Genomic DNA, 16,446 nt, shown 5'->3' on the forward strand with positions numbered 1-16,446 from the left:
CTGGATGAATTATCACCTCAGCAAGAAGATTAAGAGTAAGCAAAGATCCTACAGGAATGGGAAAAACAGATGAATCAGCAAAGAAAGCTATGTTTGTTAGAGGTCAGGAAGAGTAGAGGTAAAGTGAGACTTGCCAAATGTCAAGCTGAGTTAGATCTTGCAAAGGATATTAAAAAGCCTTATGGGACTAGACAATGCATGTTACATGACAATTATCTGTTTCATCCAGAAACAGGGTGCTGAAGACATTATTAAAAAATGTTGGGTGGTATTTGCAGGCTCTGTCACAATCAGGGTTAAAGTTCACCTCCAGGATTTGAGGTAGCATAATCCTTTTCCCTAAAAGGAAACAAATACTGTCTTTTAAAAATGAGAGCTACATAAGAACCTAAATGCCATACTTGGTCAGACCAAGGGCCCATCAGCCCAGTACCCTGTCTCTGACAATGGCAGATGTGGATGGGCCAGATCCACCCTGCAGGGCTCCCCATATGTCTGGAAATCCGGCATTGGGGGAGTGGTGCTACTGCTCCCCTGCTGCCAAATCTCCAGACCCATCGAGAACCCTGGGCTTTGTGCACTGGATCAGCAACCAATCCCAGCACGCAGGGCTGGGCAGAGGCACTGCTAGACACCAGGGCCCAATCTTTGTGTGGGGGACAGAGTGGGTGGTGCTAGTCCCCAGGACCCAATCCTGGCAGGTGGAAAGGGGGACACCAGTCCCCCAGACCCAATCCCAGCGTGCAGGGGCAGAAGCAGGCAGTGCCATGCTCTAAGGTCTGATTTAGCCTGCAGAGGGGCCTAGCACCACTCATCTGGCCCCCAGGACCAAAAAGTTGAGCACTCCTGTTAGAGGAAGACCATTGAACTAGATCTCTCTAACCTGATCTATTCAACACCCTCCCTGGTATCCATCATCTATTAGTTTACAGATGCCAAAAGAAACATCTCCAACCAATAGCCATAGGCCCATCATCCTAGAATTTACCCAGCCTCTTTTTGAATATGGCTATCCTATCTACCTCTATCTCCTGTGGCAATGAATTCCTCAAGTTAACAGTGCACTGTGCAAAAAAGTACTTTCTCTTGTTAGCTTTAAACCTGTCACCTACTAATTTCAGTGGGTGCCCCCTAGTTCTAGTACACAGGGGATTAAGCCTTACATAGTGGATTAGACCACAGCTGTGTGGTGGATCTGAGAATTTCAGTGGCACCTTGCTGGTGGAGCAGGTGCCTAACAAGGCAGACAGGTTCATCTTTGAGCATCCGGGCCAAAGTAACCCAACACTAGGGTTACTTTTAGTAACAGATGCTTTTGTTGTCCAGAAGGACCAGCACTGCAATAGGCAAGACTGCTTCATGCTACAATAGACAGCTGTGATGCTTCATACACATCTTTCTCTAACTGTTTACATCAAAAAGGAATCAACAATGGCTGAATAGAGACTAGACAGATGCAGGACCAGAACCTAACCTCAACCATTTGCAGCTCCAAAGACATTTATACTTTAATAAAACTACACTGACATCATGGTGCCCCCTCCACTTAAAACAGAAAAATCTTAGGCAAGAAAGCAAATTCTTGCACAGTGCACTGTTAATAGATCTGGAAACAGAATCAATTCAAAACAAGAAAAACATCTTACCATCACTGGTGGTATCCCACTTAAGCATCAAATCAATGGCATATACTGCTCGCGATGATGTATAGTCACAAATGCCAAATGGTGCAGGTTTAGCTGAAGCAGCTTGGAATAGTTCAGCAAACACCTTAAAGATATCCACCTAGTAACAGGAAAAGTAGTTAGTTGCTCAAAATGCAAATGCCTGAAAGAATACTTTGAGAAACAAGAAGCATCGTTGCAACACCAACACACTCCATCTCCACTCCACGGTGTGGCATGAAGCATGGCCCCAGTCCATCCAAATAGTAGCAGTGGCAACTCTGGCTGGGCCCCCACTCCAGGCCTTTTGGCCACAATGCTGCTGCCAGTGGCATGGTGGCCAGTGCTGCACTGTGCATCAACACTGCCCTGGGACATGGAACTGTTCTGTTGAACCTCTGTGGGTCCCTGCAACAAGTTCTACAGCAGCAGGGGGAAACATGCAACAGGGTCCTGTTTCTAATGCCCATAAGCAGCAATTCTGTTTCAAGTTCAATAGATCATGCAAACAAACAATTAACTTTAAACCCTAAAATAATAGTAACACTGGTCACTTGGCCTTTCCCATTAGTAGTTGTTAACATACTGGACCAATGAGCTTTTCATATGCTGCATGATGTGCATCACCAGAAGGTTTAGTATGGAAGGAAAAACCATAATTTTGGCAAAACACCTTTGCTGGGGTGGGGGCAGATGAACTTCTTGGCTTACTTTTACAGTTGTCCAGGGATATTCAGGATACTGTTTCTCAAAGAGAAGAATAAATTCATCACAGTGTACCTAAAATAATTTAAATGATAATAAATAATTAAATGTTGGGAATCATTTTTCTCTGATTCTCAACAAAAACTGATGATTATTTTTTTTTATATAGGAAAAGGTTGGGTATGAGCTATGGGATTTGAAACATATTTGGCTTAAATTCCAAATAAATACAGAAACAGCAACTGCTCACTTCAGTCCTTCTTTGCATCTACTCAGGAGCAGAGAGGTGATAAAACTGCTGTATACCATAAATGTGGCACCAGTAATATTGTTTTAATATTTTTAACCATTTTTCCCTACATGGTCATTTTTAATAAAGGTCCAAGATCTGTGCCATCCTCTGTCACTATGTTTCTTGATCTGCTTTCCAGGTAACAGCTGCATCAGGGCACTTACCACCTGTAGAGTTAATGCCTTGAGGTTGCATCTGGTAAGTCCAGAAAAAGGATCTGTTAGGACTCCATGTGACTGAAAAATGTACTTCCCTGTGTCCCTCAAGTTGTTCACTTACCTGTTTTAATGTTACACCAGGAACATAGTTCATGACTGTAAAATGCTTCTCGTAGTCATCCAATTCATCAAGAGAAAATGCTCTAACCAACAGAAGGGAGAGATTCTGTTAATTATACATGGTCACAGAAAACCAAGACAACTTAAGTCCTTCAGTCCTAGGAAACAATTATTACCGATTTGAGAAGCGCAGCCAAAATACATCATAAACATACAGCTTGAGTGGGTTTACAGATCGCAGCAAAACAACATAACGAATGTCAAATTTAACCATCCCCACATCTTCCCGCTGAAACAAGACTGGATTTTCAATATACTTAGACACTACCTGAAAGAAGAAAGGAAGAATAAATGCAACTAAACCTTAAGAAATGAAGAAAATGTTCAGTAGGCAAAGTCAGAAATGCTTGTCAGTGGGTTTTGATGATCCAAGATTTTCTATCAATATGTTCGAGTCAGTTTTCTTTTCAACAAGTGAAACACATAGCTGGTACCAATTCCTTTATTAATAAATTAATCGTTTGTGTGCTCCCTCCTATACTAAAGTCTGTCTGCAGAACTAAAATATTTCTTCGCTCAACACAGCACAAACAGTTGTCATCACACTTCTATTTTATTCACTATTGATACTAAAACTACTTTATATGGTCCAGTCCAACATTTTGTTCCTCCTCAGTTGATCCATACATCTTCCCAGTACTCCAAGGAAGTTTTTACCACAAAAAATAATTAAGACCCTCACTTAAAATGACACCAAGCTCAATGAAGCAGTAGATATGCTGGAGGGTAGGGGCAGGATTCAAAAAGATCTAGACAAATTGGAGGACTGGCCCAAAAGAAATCTCACAAGGTTCAACAACGACAAGTGCAAAGTCCAGCACTTACAACAGAAGAATCCCATGCACCAGTACAGGCTGGGGACTAACTGGCTAAGCAGCAGCTGTGCAGAAAAGGACCTGGGGGTTACAGTGGACAGGAGGCTGAATAGGAGCATGATTGGCTTCGTTAGTAGGAGTGTTGCCACCAGATCAAGGGAAGTAATCCCTCCCCTTCTGCATTGGTGAGGCCACATCTGAAGTACTATGTCCAGTTTTCAGCTCCCCGCTACAGAAAGGATGTGGACAAATTGGACAGTCCAGTGGAGGACAACAAAAATGGTGAGGGGGCTGGGGCACATGACTTCATGAGGAGAGCCTGAGAGAAATGGGCTTATTTAGCATGGAGAAGCGAAGACTGAGAGGGGATTTAATAGCAGCCTTCAGCTACCTGAAGGATGTTTCCAGAGGATGGAGCTAGACTGTTCTCAGCAGTAGCAGGTGACAGAACAAGGACCAAGTTGCAGCAAGGGAAGTCTAGGTTAGCTATTAGCAAAAATTCTCTCACTAGGAGGTTAGTAAAACACTGGAACAGGTTACCCAGACAGGTTGTGGACTCTCCATCCTTGGAGGTTTCGTAGACCCAGCTAGACAAAGCCTTGGCTGGATGATTTAGTTGGGGGATGGTCCTGCTTTGAGTAGCGGGTTGGACTAGATGACCTCCTAAGGTCCATTCCAACCGTAATGCTCTATGATTACTGACATAGAAACACAGCTGTAAGACTGCTTTTGAAGTAAAGGCTAGGTTACAGGAAAGCCAGTTTTGAATTTTTTCTTAAAAGTTCTTAATAATATGTAAAGTATAGCTGGTTTTAATCAGCTTTATCCTGACCTAAAATAACGTTACAACTCTTAACATGTTTTCACACTGAGATTTGTATTCCAAAAAAATAACAAGGCAATAATATGCTTATGTGACAGTCTGATATAAGCACACACACAACTGGCTCCCATAAAAAAAGCTGTTATGCACCCGTCCTTGCTGCAACAGGTGCTTTGTATGGTAAGGGAATGAACTAATGATAATAATCAGCCTGAGTGAAGCAGCATTAACCTTCAGCAATTTACAGCTACCACCAGCTGTGTGTGATGTAAGGATTTCATTCTCCATTCTAAGATTTCTCGAGTTACATTAAAGCTGCCACACATTTGTCAGGGCATGTTTTATGCCTCAAAGAAACAAAGAGATGGCCTACCCTAGGCAAACTGGAAAATGCTCTAACTCTGTCACAGAAAGCTAAGAGATTTCTATTTTAATTCATCACATTCATCCTCTTAATGCAGGTGCTCACTAATCTCTTTTTTCCTGCTATGGGTTTTTTTGTGTTCTTTGCAAAAATAAAGTTTTCAGATCTCTTTCACTCCCTATACAAAGCTTGCGTTTGCCAACCTTCGGGCTGCTTTCTCTGTGCCTTATGATACTGTTGAGGTTGTTGGTGATATGGGTGTCTAAACTTCTGGCTAAGTTCCAGGGCTTGCATATCCAGTGATTGTCTTCTCCCCTGCAGTAAAAAAGACAAAACTAAATGTAATCAAGGGCACATAATCTCTGGAGAGAAATGCTACTAGCTACATTTCAATCTTCAGGAGTCAGATCCTGCGTGCCTCCAGACTTCTGGATCACATTGGACAGTTTCAGGGATTCATACTTAGCTTTTCAGTCACACTTCTACTGTTAAATCCCATGTTCTCACATACACACCATGACTACATCATGCATTTTTGATGTTGTAGGGACAGGGTTCTAAACTATTCTGACCTGGCTAGCAGTTGACTTGAGAAAATTGTAGGTGGATGTTTAAAAAAAATTATAAAAATTAAACACCCACCTACAACTTTATCAAATCCACTGCTCAGAGCCTGTCAAGTTACAGGACAACACAGAGTTCATCTACTGTTCATGGATTCAGAGACCTATCTTTCTAATTCAGAACAGCTCAGCTTTACCCTCTACTACATAGGGATTTGAAGAGGGGAGCACTCCTTGAAAAGCTCTGGCAAGATAAATTATACTGATCTGTGAAGGCATCAGAAAAGAGATGCTCTGAATAATCACAGGCAGTTGACAGAGGTTAACCATGTAATAATAGCTACAGCAGTAGTCCTAGTTAATGATCTGTTTTAGTTTACATGGGAATAGTTTATTTTGGAAGCTCTCTCTTCCACTCTTCCCACACTGGTTTCACGATCATCTTTTGCAAAATACATAGCATTAGAGGGCTGTGTTTCGAGCCTGTCCTACTTTATTTTTCCTCATGGCTAGGTCTTTCAGGAACAATATCTTTTGTATGCTGCAGGAAAGCAGGTGAACGAGCCAACTTTTAATAGATGGTAATTTAACTAATCAGGAGGCCGATTCTCAGGTGTGGGTACTTCATACCAGACAGAGGTTATTTATTTTGGTGACCATATGAGATGTTTATTTTTTCCCCTTTGGTAAGAATCAAGAAGTTAGTTATTATCAAGCTCCCCAGATCTCAAAGAGGCTGCGGTAGTGAGAAAAGTTTACAAGCAAGGCAACACAGAATGCATAATGAAAGTCTGATTCAGATTCATTTTGGGATCTCTACAAAGGCTTAAGGTTAGTTCAAACTCTGATCTCTGTTTTCACCTCCATAGGGAAATGCGGCGTCTTAAGGATGAAAACTGAGGCACAACCACTGCTCTAAGTTTTAACTGCTAAAATGAGTCATTGGCATACAGAGAAAAACCTGGCTCTACTGATTAAAACAGAATATTGCCATTGATTTCAATGAGGCCCAAGATTTTACCTCATGCATTTCAAGGTGAACCACTTACATATTTTACCATTTGATATATTAAAAATAAAACCCAGGCTTTCCAGATAAAATTCACCCAGAACATAACTTGAGGGCAACAACACAATTTAATGGCAGCAGATTAGCTCCTTGCTTTTAACTGAAAAAAGGCACTGACTGGTACCCAAAGAAAGCCAGTAGGAAAACCTAAGAAACAGGTCTGACCTACCTTCTTTCACGCTGCTGAAAGTAGCTGATAAACTGGGGAAATTCTGTATGAAGATTAAAAGTACGAGGAAGCCATCTTGGCCCATCTGGCCTTCCAACTCTTCTGGATATGGATGCTAGGCAATCCTTGACTGTCAAGAGGTTCTCACATGGAAATTGATTCAACATCACATGGGGTCTTTCTTCACTTAGGCTCCTACAAGTGACAGTTCATTTAGAGAAAGTGCACCATGGAACAGGGCTTTTGTGTGACAATAAAAAATTGTACTTGCAAAATAATAGCTGTAACCTGTAATCTTTGAAGTGGGAAAAATTGTAGAGGATGTCAGCATCTCTCTCATCATCAGTGAACACAAAACGGGGGTGTTTCAAATTGTTGAGGACTTGCTGAATGTCTGTATAAACCCTGGGAGAAAGCAAAAGAAATTTATATGAACGAAGCTTTCAATCTGAGAAGCATTTCCCCACTGGGATTCTATTATCTGAATAGTAAGCACCTATGTTGCTACTAACAAGACTTTTTAATTTGACTTGGAATTTGGGAGGGCGAGTTTTGCACTTGGCCAGTCACAGGACTTTATACATTTTTCCCCCGTACAAAATACAAAGAATCCAGGCCATTGTCTGCATTTCCTCAGCTGCTGCTAAGTACATTTACGTGGACTCACTCTGCAGGGCACTGAGCATCCTTTGTTTTCATAAACAGATCTTTATTTTCTCCAGAATCTGAGGCCATGTATAGATGTTCAGTTTCTACCATGAGAATTACTGTTCTCCCAGTAGAAACCAAAAATGTACAGATTTTCAAAGTTTTTTTCTCTTGGAGCAAAAATTGCTGTTCCAAGAGGAAAAAAAAAAGAGCTCACAACAACCAGATAGAAATTACTTCTCAGAGAGTTTTTCCTGGGAGACTAAACATCTGTACACTTTCCCCCAGCTTAATGTTTCTTGGGAACAAGCAGAGCTGGGGAAAAAGGCTTCTGTGCCTTCCACAGACAGGTGTCACCATACTCTGGAGAAGGAATGGGTGGCAGCTGCCCCCACCCATCTTGTAGACCAGGAGTAGAGGGGAGGAATAGTCACCACCAGCTCCTCATACTGGAGTTCCTTTGCCATACTGTTCCCTCTGCTCAGTTGCTAGGCACCTGGGACTGAGCACAGGGAGTGGTGCTGTCCCTCGTCTGCTTAGCTAAGTGGTAAAGGGCAGTGATTTGAAAGCTGGAGGCCAGAAGCCAGGCTTGGAGAGTTTTTTTTCCTGAGCCTGGCTCCAATTTCACTGACTTCCGCTGCCTGCCCCTCATGGCTGTTCAGCTAAGTGACTGAGTGTCAGAGGCAGTGATTTAATAGTTGGCAGAACTGGGAGCCAAGCTTGGGAAGCTCTCCCCAGGGTTGCAAAGCCCCTGCCCACTCCTCACTTTGGAGTCCCAGGTGTATGGAATGGGCAGGGGCTTTACTCTCTCCAGTCCATACCTGGGTAACTGGGAGCTGAGCAAAGGGAGCAGTGCTGCAAGACCCCTGCCTGCTTCTCACACCAGAGTCATCAGAAATGGGAGGACTGGAGTAGCTCATGCCTTCTTCAGACTGGGATCACTCTGGTGTGGGGAAGGCACATGGAGCAGGAGAGAGGGGGCAGTTGCAGACTGAACATCTGTACTACTCCTTCTCTTGGAATTGTTTCTAACGGTGGAAAATTGTTTCTAGCAGTGGAAAATAGCAGAGCCAGGTTATATACTTGATTTTGTGCCATCTCTTCTACCATCAGTCAAATAAGATGACACACCATCTTAAAAGGAGATGTAATAGAGCATCCTTTAGGATAATCAGGTCTCTTATACAGATCATTAATGCAAAGGCAAAAATATAGCCTCTGGCTATACACAGACATCATTCTTGGAGCGGGATCAGCTGTGCTGAGGTTTGTTGCAGCACAGCTGATCCATTTTACTGGGTGACACAGACACTGCAGTGCAATATACGTACCCAGGCAATCCCTCCTGAGGGATTCTTAGGGAGTTCATCTGCCAGCAGGAAAACCTGGACAGGCACTTGAGGGGCTTCATGGGCATTTCTGCAGAAGAACTCCCAGGGTGTGCAGGATCAGCCCCAGGAAGACCTGGGAGCACCTGTCCCAGGCAGCTACAGTGTGCGGGTAGCTCAAGGCTGCCCATGCTTTCCTGCCATAAAGGAAACATTTGCTGCAAAAAAAGTGGAACAAGTGTTTGCCACCTATTGTCATGGCCCCAATTTTGGGTATTTGTGGCGTGACAAAAAGCATGGACATCTGTCTGCTTGAGCTTTGTGCCATCATAAATGTTTTTATAGCACAAAGGAGAGCAGCTGGCCTCAGCCATAGCTCATACCTCAGAACAGTCTTCATTCTATGTCACTTCCTAAATGTCATTTTATCAGGATGATCTCCTTTTGCTCAGCTCCCAGTTACCCAGGTACGGAGTGGACAGAGTAAAGCCCCTGCCCATTCCATGCACCTGGCACTCAAATCACACAGAGAGGGGACAGCACCACTCCCTGGGCTCAGTCCTGGTATCTGGCAACTGAACACGAAGCATTTTAAGGCATTTCATTTGTAAATACTTACTTGAAAATTTTATTCTCATCATAAACTGGTGGACTTATTGCCACAGGCAGTTTCTCCTTGTTTTCATTTAAAATAGCCTAAAAAAAAATAATAAGTATATTATTAGGTAAGATAAATCACTTTCAGACTTTACAGTCTTAGAAGCGAAATGAACAGTAATTTAGTTGCCAAACTGAATAACATTTTTAAGTACATGAAGAAAGTATTGACAGAAATGAAAAGGAAACCATTAAAAGGCGATTAAAAAAAAGCAAAAAAAGGTACTTCTAGCAAGCGAGAGGGGAAAAAAAAAGAGTTAAAACAACAATTATCCTTTAAATATTCATAAGAGTGCTTTATTAATACTGGCACATGAAAGTTACCTGGGGAATAAACATTCCTTTCTTCCTTCCAACCCAAAGATTAAAATAAAAGATTTGCGTCAAGTTAAAAACAAGAGTTCCCCTCCATATTGGGCGAATCACATTGTTTAGAAGATCAATGTAGATTTCCCCAAGTATGTTAATAATATACGTGTTATAACAGAAGTGTCTTTTGTGGAAAACAAAGGCATGATCTAGTTTAACAACATCATGTATGCTTTGAAGTACACCAAACTGACTCAGCAGCCAAAGAATCAATAGCTTTGTTAGCCTAACTGCTCCAATAGGAGGCACTTTTATTACGGACTTAGTTAAATTATGGGAGAACTAGGCCAAAACCAAGTGCTTTTGAAAATCCCATTCTCCATGTCTTTGGTATTTTTAAATTGGAAAAAAATTGTCACTTTTTGCTAGAGTAGCATAATCCAGCACAGACAGAGATTCCTAATCCTTAAAATTGCTGTGGCTGGAGATTTAGTTATACATAACTGAAACGGGGGAATTTAAGGCACATCCCAGCCACCTTTCTCCACAAGATGCTGGACCACAGAAATACAGACTGATCCTTCTTTTCACTACAGAAAGAGAAAACAGACATTACTTTTAAATGCAGAGTATTACGTGTTAAAAATTATTCAGGCACTGTTACAGAAATCAAATAATTTATTTTTAATATATCCTATTTTAACTTATAATTTTCAGAGACATTTTCTAGGGAGAAGCTAAAATAGCAGAACATAAGTAGTGATAGTTGCCTGGTGTTTCTGCGATAAGCAAGTTTGTGGTTCTGGAAAAAATGTTAATGTTTTCACTAGAAGATCAAATTTAAAAAGGGAAGCTAGTCAAAGAAAGTATACTTCAGTGAAAAATATTTTTGCTGGTTTTTACATGCTTGGAGGGAAGCACTGGTAAAAGAAGATGAAATATAAATTTCACTAACCACCCTCTCTTTCCTCTTTTCCTGCTATCCTTCTCTGTCTTTTGTATTTAAGGCAGAAGGCAGGGTAGAGATGCATCCTAGAGACTAAATCACAGATGCACATGCTTATGTGAGCCTGAGCTCACTTCACCAGATGTATTTTGTATTTAAATCACTATTTTTATTTGAGAGCCTCTCTCTGCATGATCTTTCACAGCCTCTCATGAAGTGAGCTGTGGCTTATGAGAGTTTAGGCATCTCTGATTCAGTTAGTCTGCAAGGTGTACCTCTATCTTGCTGTCTACAAATGCTTATTAGTTGTATACAAATTATTTTACTTATTAACTTGTAGAAAGTGTGGATTCAATGACTTATAAAACAACATTAGAAAAAAATATTGGGTCAAATGTTGTCTCTGCTCCACCAATTCCTTAAAGTTGTGAGATGAAATGAATAATTAAGTTGTAAATAAGATCTTGTTCCTTACAGAAAGATTAATCATTTTGTGTATTTCAGTCTTAACTAGAATGTTTGTAACAAATCAATACACGTGGAATGATCCGGCCTGATGCTCCCTCTAGCATCTGACTTGAAACCCAGCTGTTAATATACTCAGTTTGTATGGAATTCGGTATGGAATCCATACAACACTGGGTTGAAAAGTAAAATATAGCTGAAAGGCTTCTCCAGAACACTCATTGCTTCTGTTATAATAGAAGAAGGCATCCATCTTACATACTGGATCTGGAATGGATGAAACCAGCATGTTCATTTCTTGACCACATCTCTGCTATTGAAAAATGTAATAATTACATAAAAAAAATCATTAAAACCCATGTGGCAATCAAAAACTGAAAAGTAAAGTAGAGATTTTTCAGACATTCCCCCAGCAGGAGAGAGAGATCATCTAAACCAAAGAAGCACAGATATTTTGACAATATCTTTATTTGGATCAACTGCATAGTTGGGAAAAATGTGACAAGTGTTTGGGCACAAGCTGTGCCCAAAAGCTTGTCTAACATCTCTCAGTTGGTCCAGTAAAAGATATCACAAAAAATATCCTTTCCTCTCATACACTTCCTGGACTATCATGCTACAACATCACTCCAGTCCTACTAAAAGACTCATTAAGATTATACCTGGTAGTGATCTTCAGAAGGCTCTGGGGTAGAACAGCTGACATCCAATACTTCAGCAGGTGCCCACGGCAACAACATGCATTTCCTGATCAAGCGATCTGTTTCCCCATAGGCATAGTCCCGTGTCACTTCATCTGCAACAGAATATAAAAGTGATTCTTTTCAGACATTTTCTATCAATAATCCTCTTTGCACCATACAAAACCTATGACCAAAATTATGTTATTTACATGACAAGTGCAACGATTTTAAGTTTATATACTCCCACCAACACTGCTCCCTGCATGTGTAAGCATTAAGATGGTCTTTAGTTAAAAGTTTTCCTCTCCAGAGGATCCATCCCCAACTCTTTCAATACATGGGCTATACTGAAGATTCCTACATTAGGGTTGCATGAGTGTTTAAATGATTTTGCAGTGTCAACACTTTCATTTTCCAACTCAGTTCTCATTAGATGACAGGCTAAAATCAAAGAGAGCGTCTTAATCCTTGGTTTCTACAATTGCAGTGAATTTATTTGGCTAAATGAGGACCTTCATCTTACCTTCTCATATTTAGGAAGACTCAGGACACTACAAAAATAAGTTATATTTGCACCTTATGCCATTTAAAAATATATCCAAATAACCTTTTTAAACTACCTGAAATGTTCTGAGGTTTTCTTTTTAAGGAAAAAAAACCCCACTTAAATTAACTGTGACAAAGGCTTACAGAAGTTTGGCTTCAGTTGACTTTTTGTATAAAAAAAACAAGTGACTGACACACATACATACACACACTCACCTCCAGTTTCAAGGTCTCTTAAAGGCCAGAGAACAGTGTAAGCAATTTGTTGAGACATATAAAATAAAGGTGCTGTTGCAAAGGTAGGCTCATCTGAATGCTGAATTCGGGATCCAAATTCATCCATAATATACCAGACAGGAACCTTCTCCTCTGCAGTCTACAAATTAAAAAAATTATCACAAAATAATGCTCAAAATATGCACTACAACAAGAATCCTGTAAGACAGGTGGCACTAACCATGCCCACTAAAGCCATTCTTATGTGTTCCAATTCAAATAAGAGTTAAAGTTTTCCTTACAGGAACATAGAAACTCACTATGAAAGTTAGGATAAGTTTTACTGAGTAGAAAGGCGTATATACCACTTCATCAGTAGATTGTCAAGTACTTTGCAAAATACCCATTATTCCCATTTTACAGATGGGGAAACTGAAGCATGGAGGTAAAATGTCTCAACTGAAGTTATGCAGGCAGATCAGGGCCAGAGTTGGTAAGGGAACTCAAGTCCCTGTCTGAAGCATTACCCTGTAGACCACAGTAACTCCCAGAAGAGTAGCTTTAAAAATATGCTTGAAGAGTTCTTCAATAATCCCTTCTACAGCTTTAGCTCCCAGCAGTTTCAGGATACACTTAATACAGTTAGGGAACAAAACACAACTTACTGATAAAAAGTTCACTTAATGCATGGTTGTTTGCACAGCTGCCCTGCCTTCTTCATTTGTTAAGAGACTTATTGTCTTGTGTATTTAAAGCTATGGGAAAAAGTGTAAGAAAGAAAAACAAGATTCCTCACCCTCCTCATGCCTCTCCCTTGTAGCATGTTCTTCTTTGGGTTAAGAGGGAAACTTTGTGGGCAACCCTGTTAAAAGACTCAGCTTGTCACTACTCTTTTGCATTTCAAGGTACTCCCTCCTATGAAGAGCAGTGCATTTTAAATACCTCTGAATGGAGCATTTCCCACAAGAGAGACATGGAAAACTAAGGCCAGCTTATTGGAACCAGGACCCTGAAGTGCACCATAATATTCTTGATTAGAAGAGTCATTTTAAAGCTTTACCCCCTGAGATAGCTGGTAGGTTTGGTTGTATTTCCACATCTCCTGCAACACTTGCTCAATACTTCCTTCATCCGGGACTTCTCCATGAAAATCTACTCCCATAAGGTTTGCCATTCGGTGAAGCAGACCAGGAACTTGCAGCAGCTGCTGGCGTGCATGTTCCACACGGTAGGTCCAGGCATGGTCGATAAGAAAAATGCTTAGAGAGAGAAATTTCAGTAACATTACAGCAATATGCCTCTTGCATACATGTGTACAAAGTACAATGCTTCTGTAGAGAAAAGACTGCTTTTTTGTAGAAGGTATAACAGCCAAACTATTCTTTTCATTCAAAATGAGTTCTGTGCTGATGGTGCAGAAAGCCCAACTAGGAAGTCCTGCTTTTAGCAAGTGGACTGCACAGTCGCTGCTATTTCTACAAAAGATATGGTAAATAGTTGAGATGCTGAAAGAATCATTTGCACATAGCCATCCTGATTCTCCTTCGTGGCCTTGGACACACTGATGTGGTCCCCATCAATAAATAAGGTTAGCAGTGCTCACCTTCCACTAAACATTTGAAAAGGTGGTCATGTTTCAGGTACTGAGACTTGGTATCTTAAAAAAAAAAAAAAAAAAAAAAAGCTTATTACAATGCAACTGATGAAGCAATATGACCATCTCCACTAGTTTCACAGATGACCTTAAAAACTACAGAGGGAGAGGCAGCATCAACACAAGTCTCTCTCTTTTAATATACAGATTTAGACTGAGATTTTCTAAACTGCTCAGTTGTCAATGCCCAAGTACCATTAGATTTAAAGCGAATACGGCGCCTAAATCTCCCAGGCAGTTTCAGAAGTTCTGCTCTGATTTTATCTAAAAAATTCCAAAACTGGAAGCCCCCTTTCCTGACCAGTAATGTCCTATTTTCAGCTATAGGAAACTCAAAGGAAAGAGAGAACAATTTGATTTAATCAGAAAATATTTCCCCCCCAAGATGGTTATAATCCTCTCACAGATCAGGTCTGATTTCTTTCACTGCCCTAAATTGCCTTTTCTTCCAAAAAAAGAAAGCACACACCACTAAGCTTATCATATACTCACATTCATGATTACTGCAACATCGCAGTTGCCCAGAAGAACAACAAATAACAGCCCTTTCGCTTCTTCTAAAGGTAAATAGCATTTCACCTTCATGATATAATTAGGGTTTGAACCAGATTTACAATTGTATGGGTGTTTTAGCTCAACTTCATTCATGCACACTTGAACAAACTGGTAATTTAAACTTCAAATCACTCACATGATTTGGAAGTGAGATTTTAGCTTTATGGGCAGAAGTGAGACTGTTTTACAGTGCCTGCTTGAGAAATAGCTCCAAGTCCCTCTGGCAATAAATAAGAACTTTAGCTACAAGGCTGCTTTACTAAAAAGGGTGATTTTTTTTTAAAGAATCTCTCTCTGCTGAAGACTGCAGATTTGAGAACTGAACAGTTTTGGTTTTGAAATCACTTCTGGTGAGGGAAGGAACTCAATACAGTAATATTGCTGTGTTCCCTTTCATAACCTATAAAGACCCTGTAAGGCGGCTCATTTATTAGAAGTCTAAACAGACAAGTTTTATACAAACTGTAACTGTTTTAAAACATTTTCTGAAGTGGTTAGTAGGGAGCAATGTTTGAAAGTAAATAAATTATTCGTCAGATACATTTCTTATGTATGATAAACTAGCTTCTTTTGAAGGACACTAGTAAAAGATTTTTGTTTAGATTTGTTTTCTTTTTTCTTAAGACAGCCCTGTTCACCAATTATTACTATATTTTCTTGCAGGTAACAGCTCCAGATATATTATGAACCTTGTTTTTGAAAAACGTTAAGGAAAAAAAATCTTTGCAGAGAAACTGAGTAGCAGCAGCTGGGAAGACAAGCCTGCTCCCAGTCCTGCATGGTGTCTTGGCCCATGCACCAGTTCCAAAGATACATGCCCCCCATGTCCAGAAATTTGTGAGCACGGGGAAACAGAGCAACATTAATTACCATCACTCCCCTAATGCCAAATTTCCAGACCCATGGGGATTTCTGTATTTCTTGTATGTAATGCACATCCCAATTTCCGCAAGCTGGTTTTGGAGGAAAGGGTGCATGTTATATGCAATTAAAGACAAAATAAGTAGCATTCAAACAATATATCTGGACTGTCAACAAGCATCTTTCAATCGGTCAGTCATCTCCATGCACCAAATGGCATAAGTTTGTGAACTGCTAAAGAAGTGATTGTCTGCAATCAAATCAGTCTAAGTTTCTGACAATAACAATAATGGGTAACATCTCTCCCCTTCCTCCCCTGACCCTTCCATCTAGAACACACTATCGAACCAATCTGCTTCAAGACAAACCTTCAAGCACTATGACAGGATAGTTCAAATCTCCAAATCTAGGCATTCCTTGGATTCTCTGGAAAGACTATTGAGTGATAAGGCTACTGTACATCTACTACTAGGGAACTAAACTGAACGAAGGACACCAACTAGCTATCCAACAACGTGGCAGGATTTGACCTAGCGTTCTAACACTAATAATCTCATTTCCTATTCTTAAATCATTCATTCTACCTTTTCCTTCAAGCCTCAGTTTGTCAACACTCATTTCTTCATTTTGAAAAGATGGCACAGATACTGTACAACCTCATTACAACAAACACTCATGGGACCTGGAGAAACGTTTATTAGAAGAGGATGTGTACTATACCTGGCACAGTCCATCTACTGAATCATAATGATGAAGGGGAAAAAAAAAAAAAGAAA

General features: G+C 40.4%; 1 protein-coding gene across 1 annotated transcript in view; it reads right to left on the minus strand.

Annotated features, from left to right (window-relative positions):
• Positions 1 to 174: 174 nt before the first annotated feature.
• The window catches only part of TTLL12 (tubulin tyrosine ligase like 12), a 26,048-nt gene continuing 9,776 nt past the window's right edge, over positions 175 to 16,446 (minus strand). Inside the window, exons 3-14 of the mRNA XM_019515737.1 lie at positions 13,661 to 13,859; positions 12,601 to 12,760; positions 11,818 to 11,951; positions 9,398 to 9,474; positions 7,091 to 7,207; positions 6,803 to 6,997; positions 5,205 to 5,316; positions 3,116 to 3,267; positions 2,941 to 3,022; positions 2,376 to 2,444; positions 1,647 to 1,785; positions 175 to 339 (exon numbers count right to left, since the gene is read on the minus strand). Coding sequence (XP_019371282.1) covers positions 188 to 339; positions 1,647 to 1,785; positions 2,376 to 2,444; positions 2,941 to 3,022; positions 3,116 to 3,267; positions 5,205 to 5,316; positions 6,803 to 6,997; positions 7,091 to 7,207; positions 9,398 to 9,474; positions 11,818 to 11,951; positions 12,601 to 12,760; positions 13,661 to 13,859 — 1,588 coding nt within the window. The 3' untranslated portion in view covers positions 175 to 187. The remainder of the gene's footprint in view (positions 340 to 1,646; positions 1,786 to 2,375; positions 2,445 to 2,940; positions 3,023 to 3,115; positions 3,268 to 5,204; positions 5,317 to 6,802; positions 6,998 to 7,090; positions 7,208 to 9,397; positions 9,475 to 11,817; positions 11,952 to 12,600; positions 12,761 to 13,660; positions 13,860 to 16,446) is intronic.

Source organism: Gavialis gangeticus, unplaced genomic scaffold (genome assembly GCF_001723915.1).
Source record: "Gavialis gangeticus isolate Ggan-Ray unplaced genomic scaffold, GavGan_comp1, whole genome shotgun sequence".
Classification (NCBI taxonomy): domain Eukaryota; kingdom Metazoa; phylum Chordata; order Crocodylia; family Gavialidae; genus Gavialis; species Gavialis gangeticus.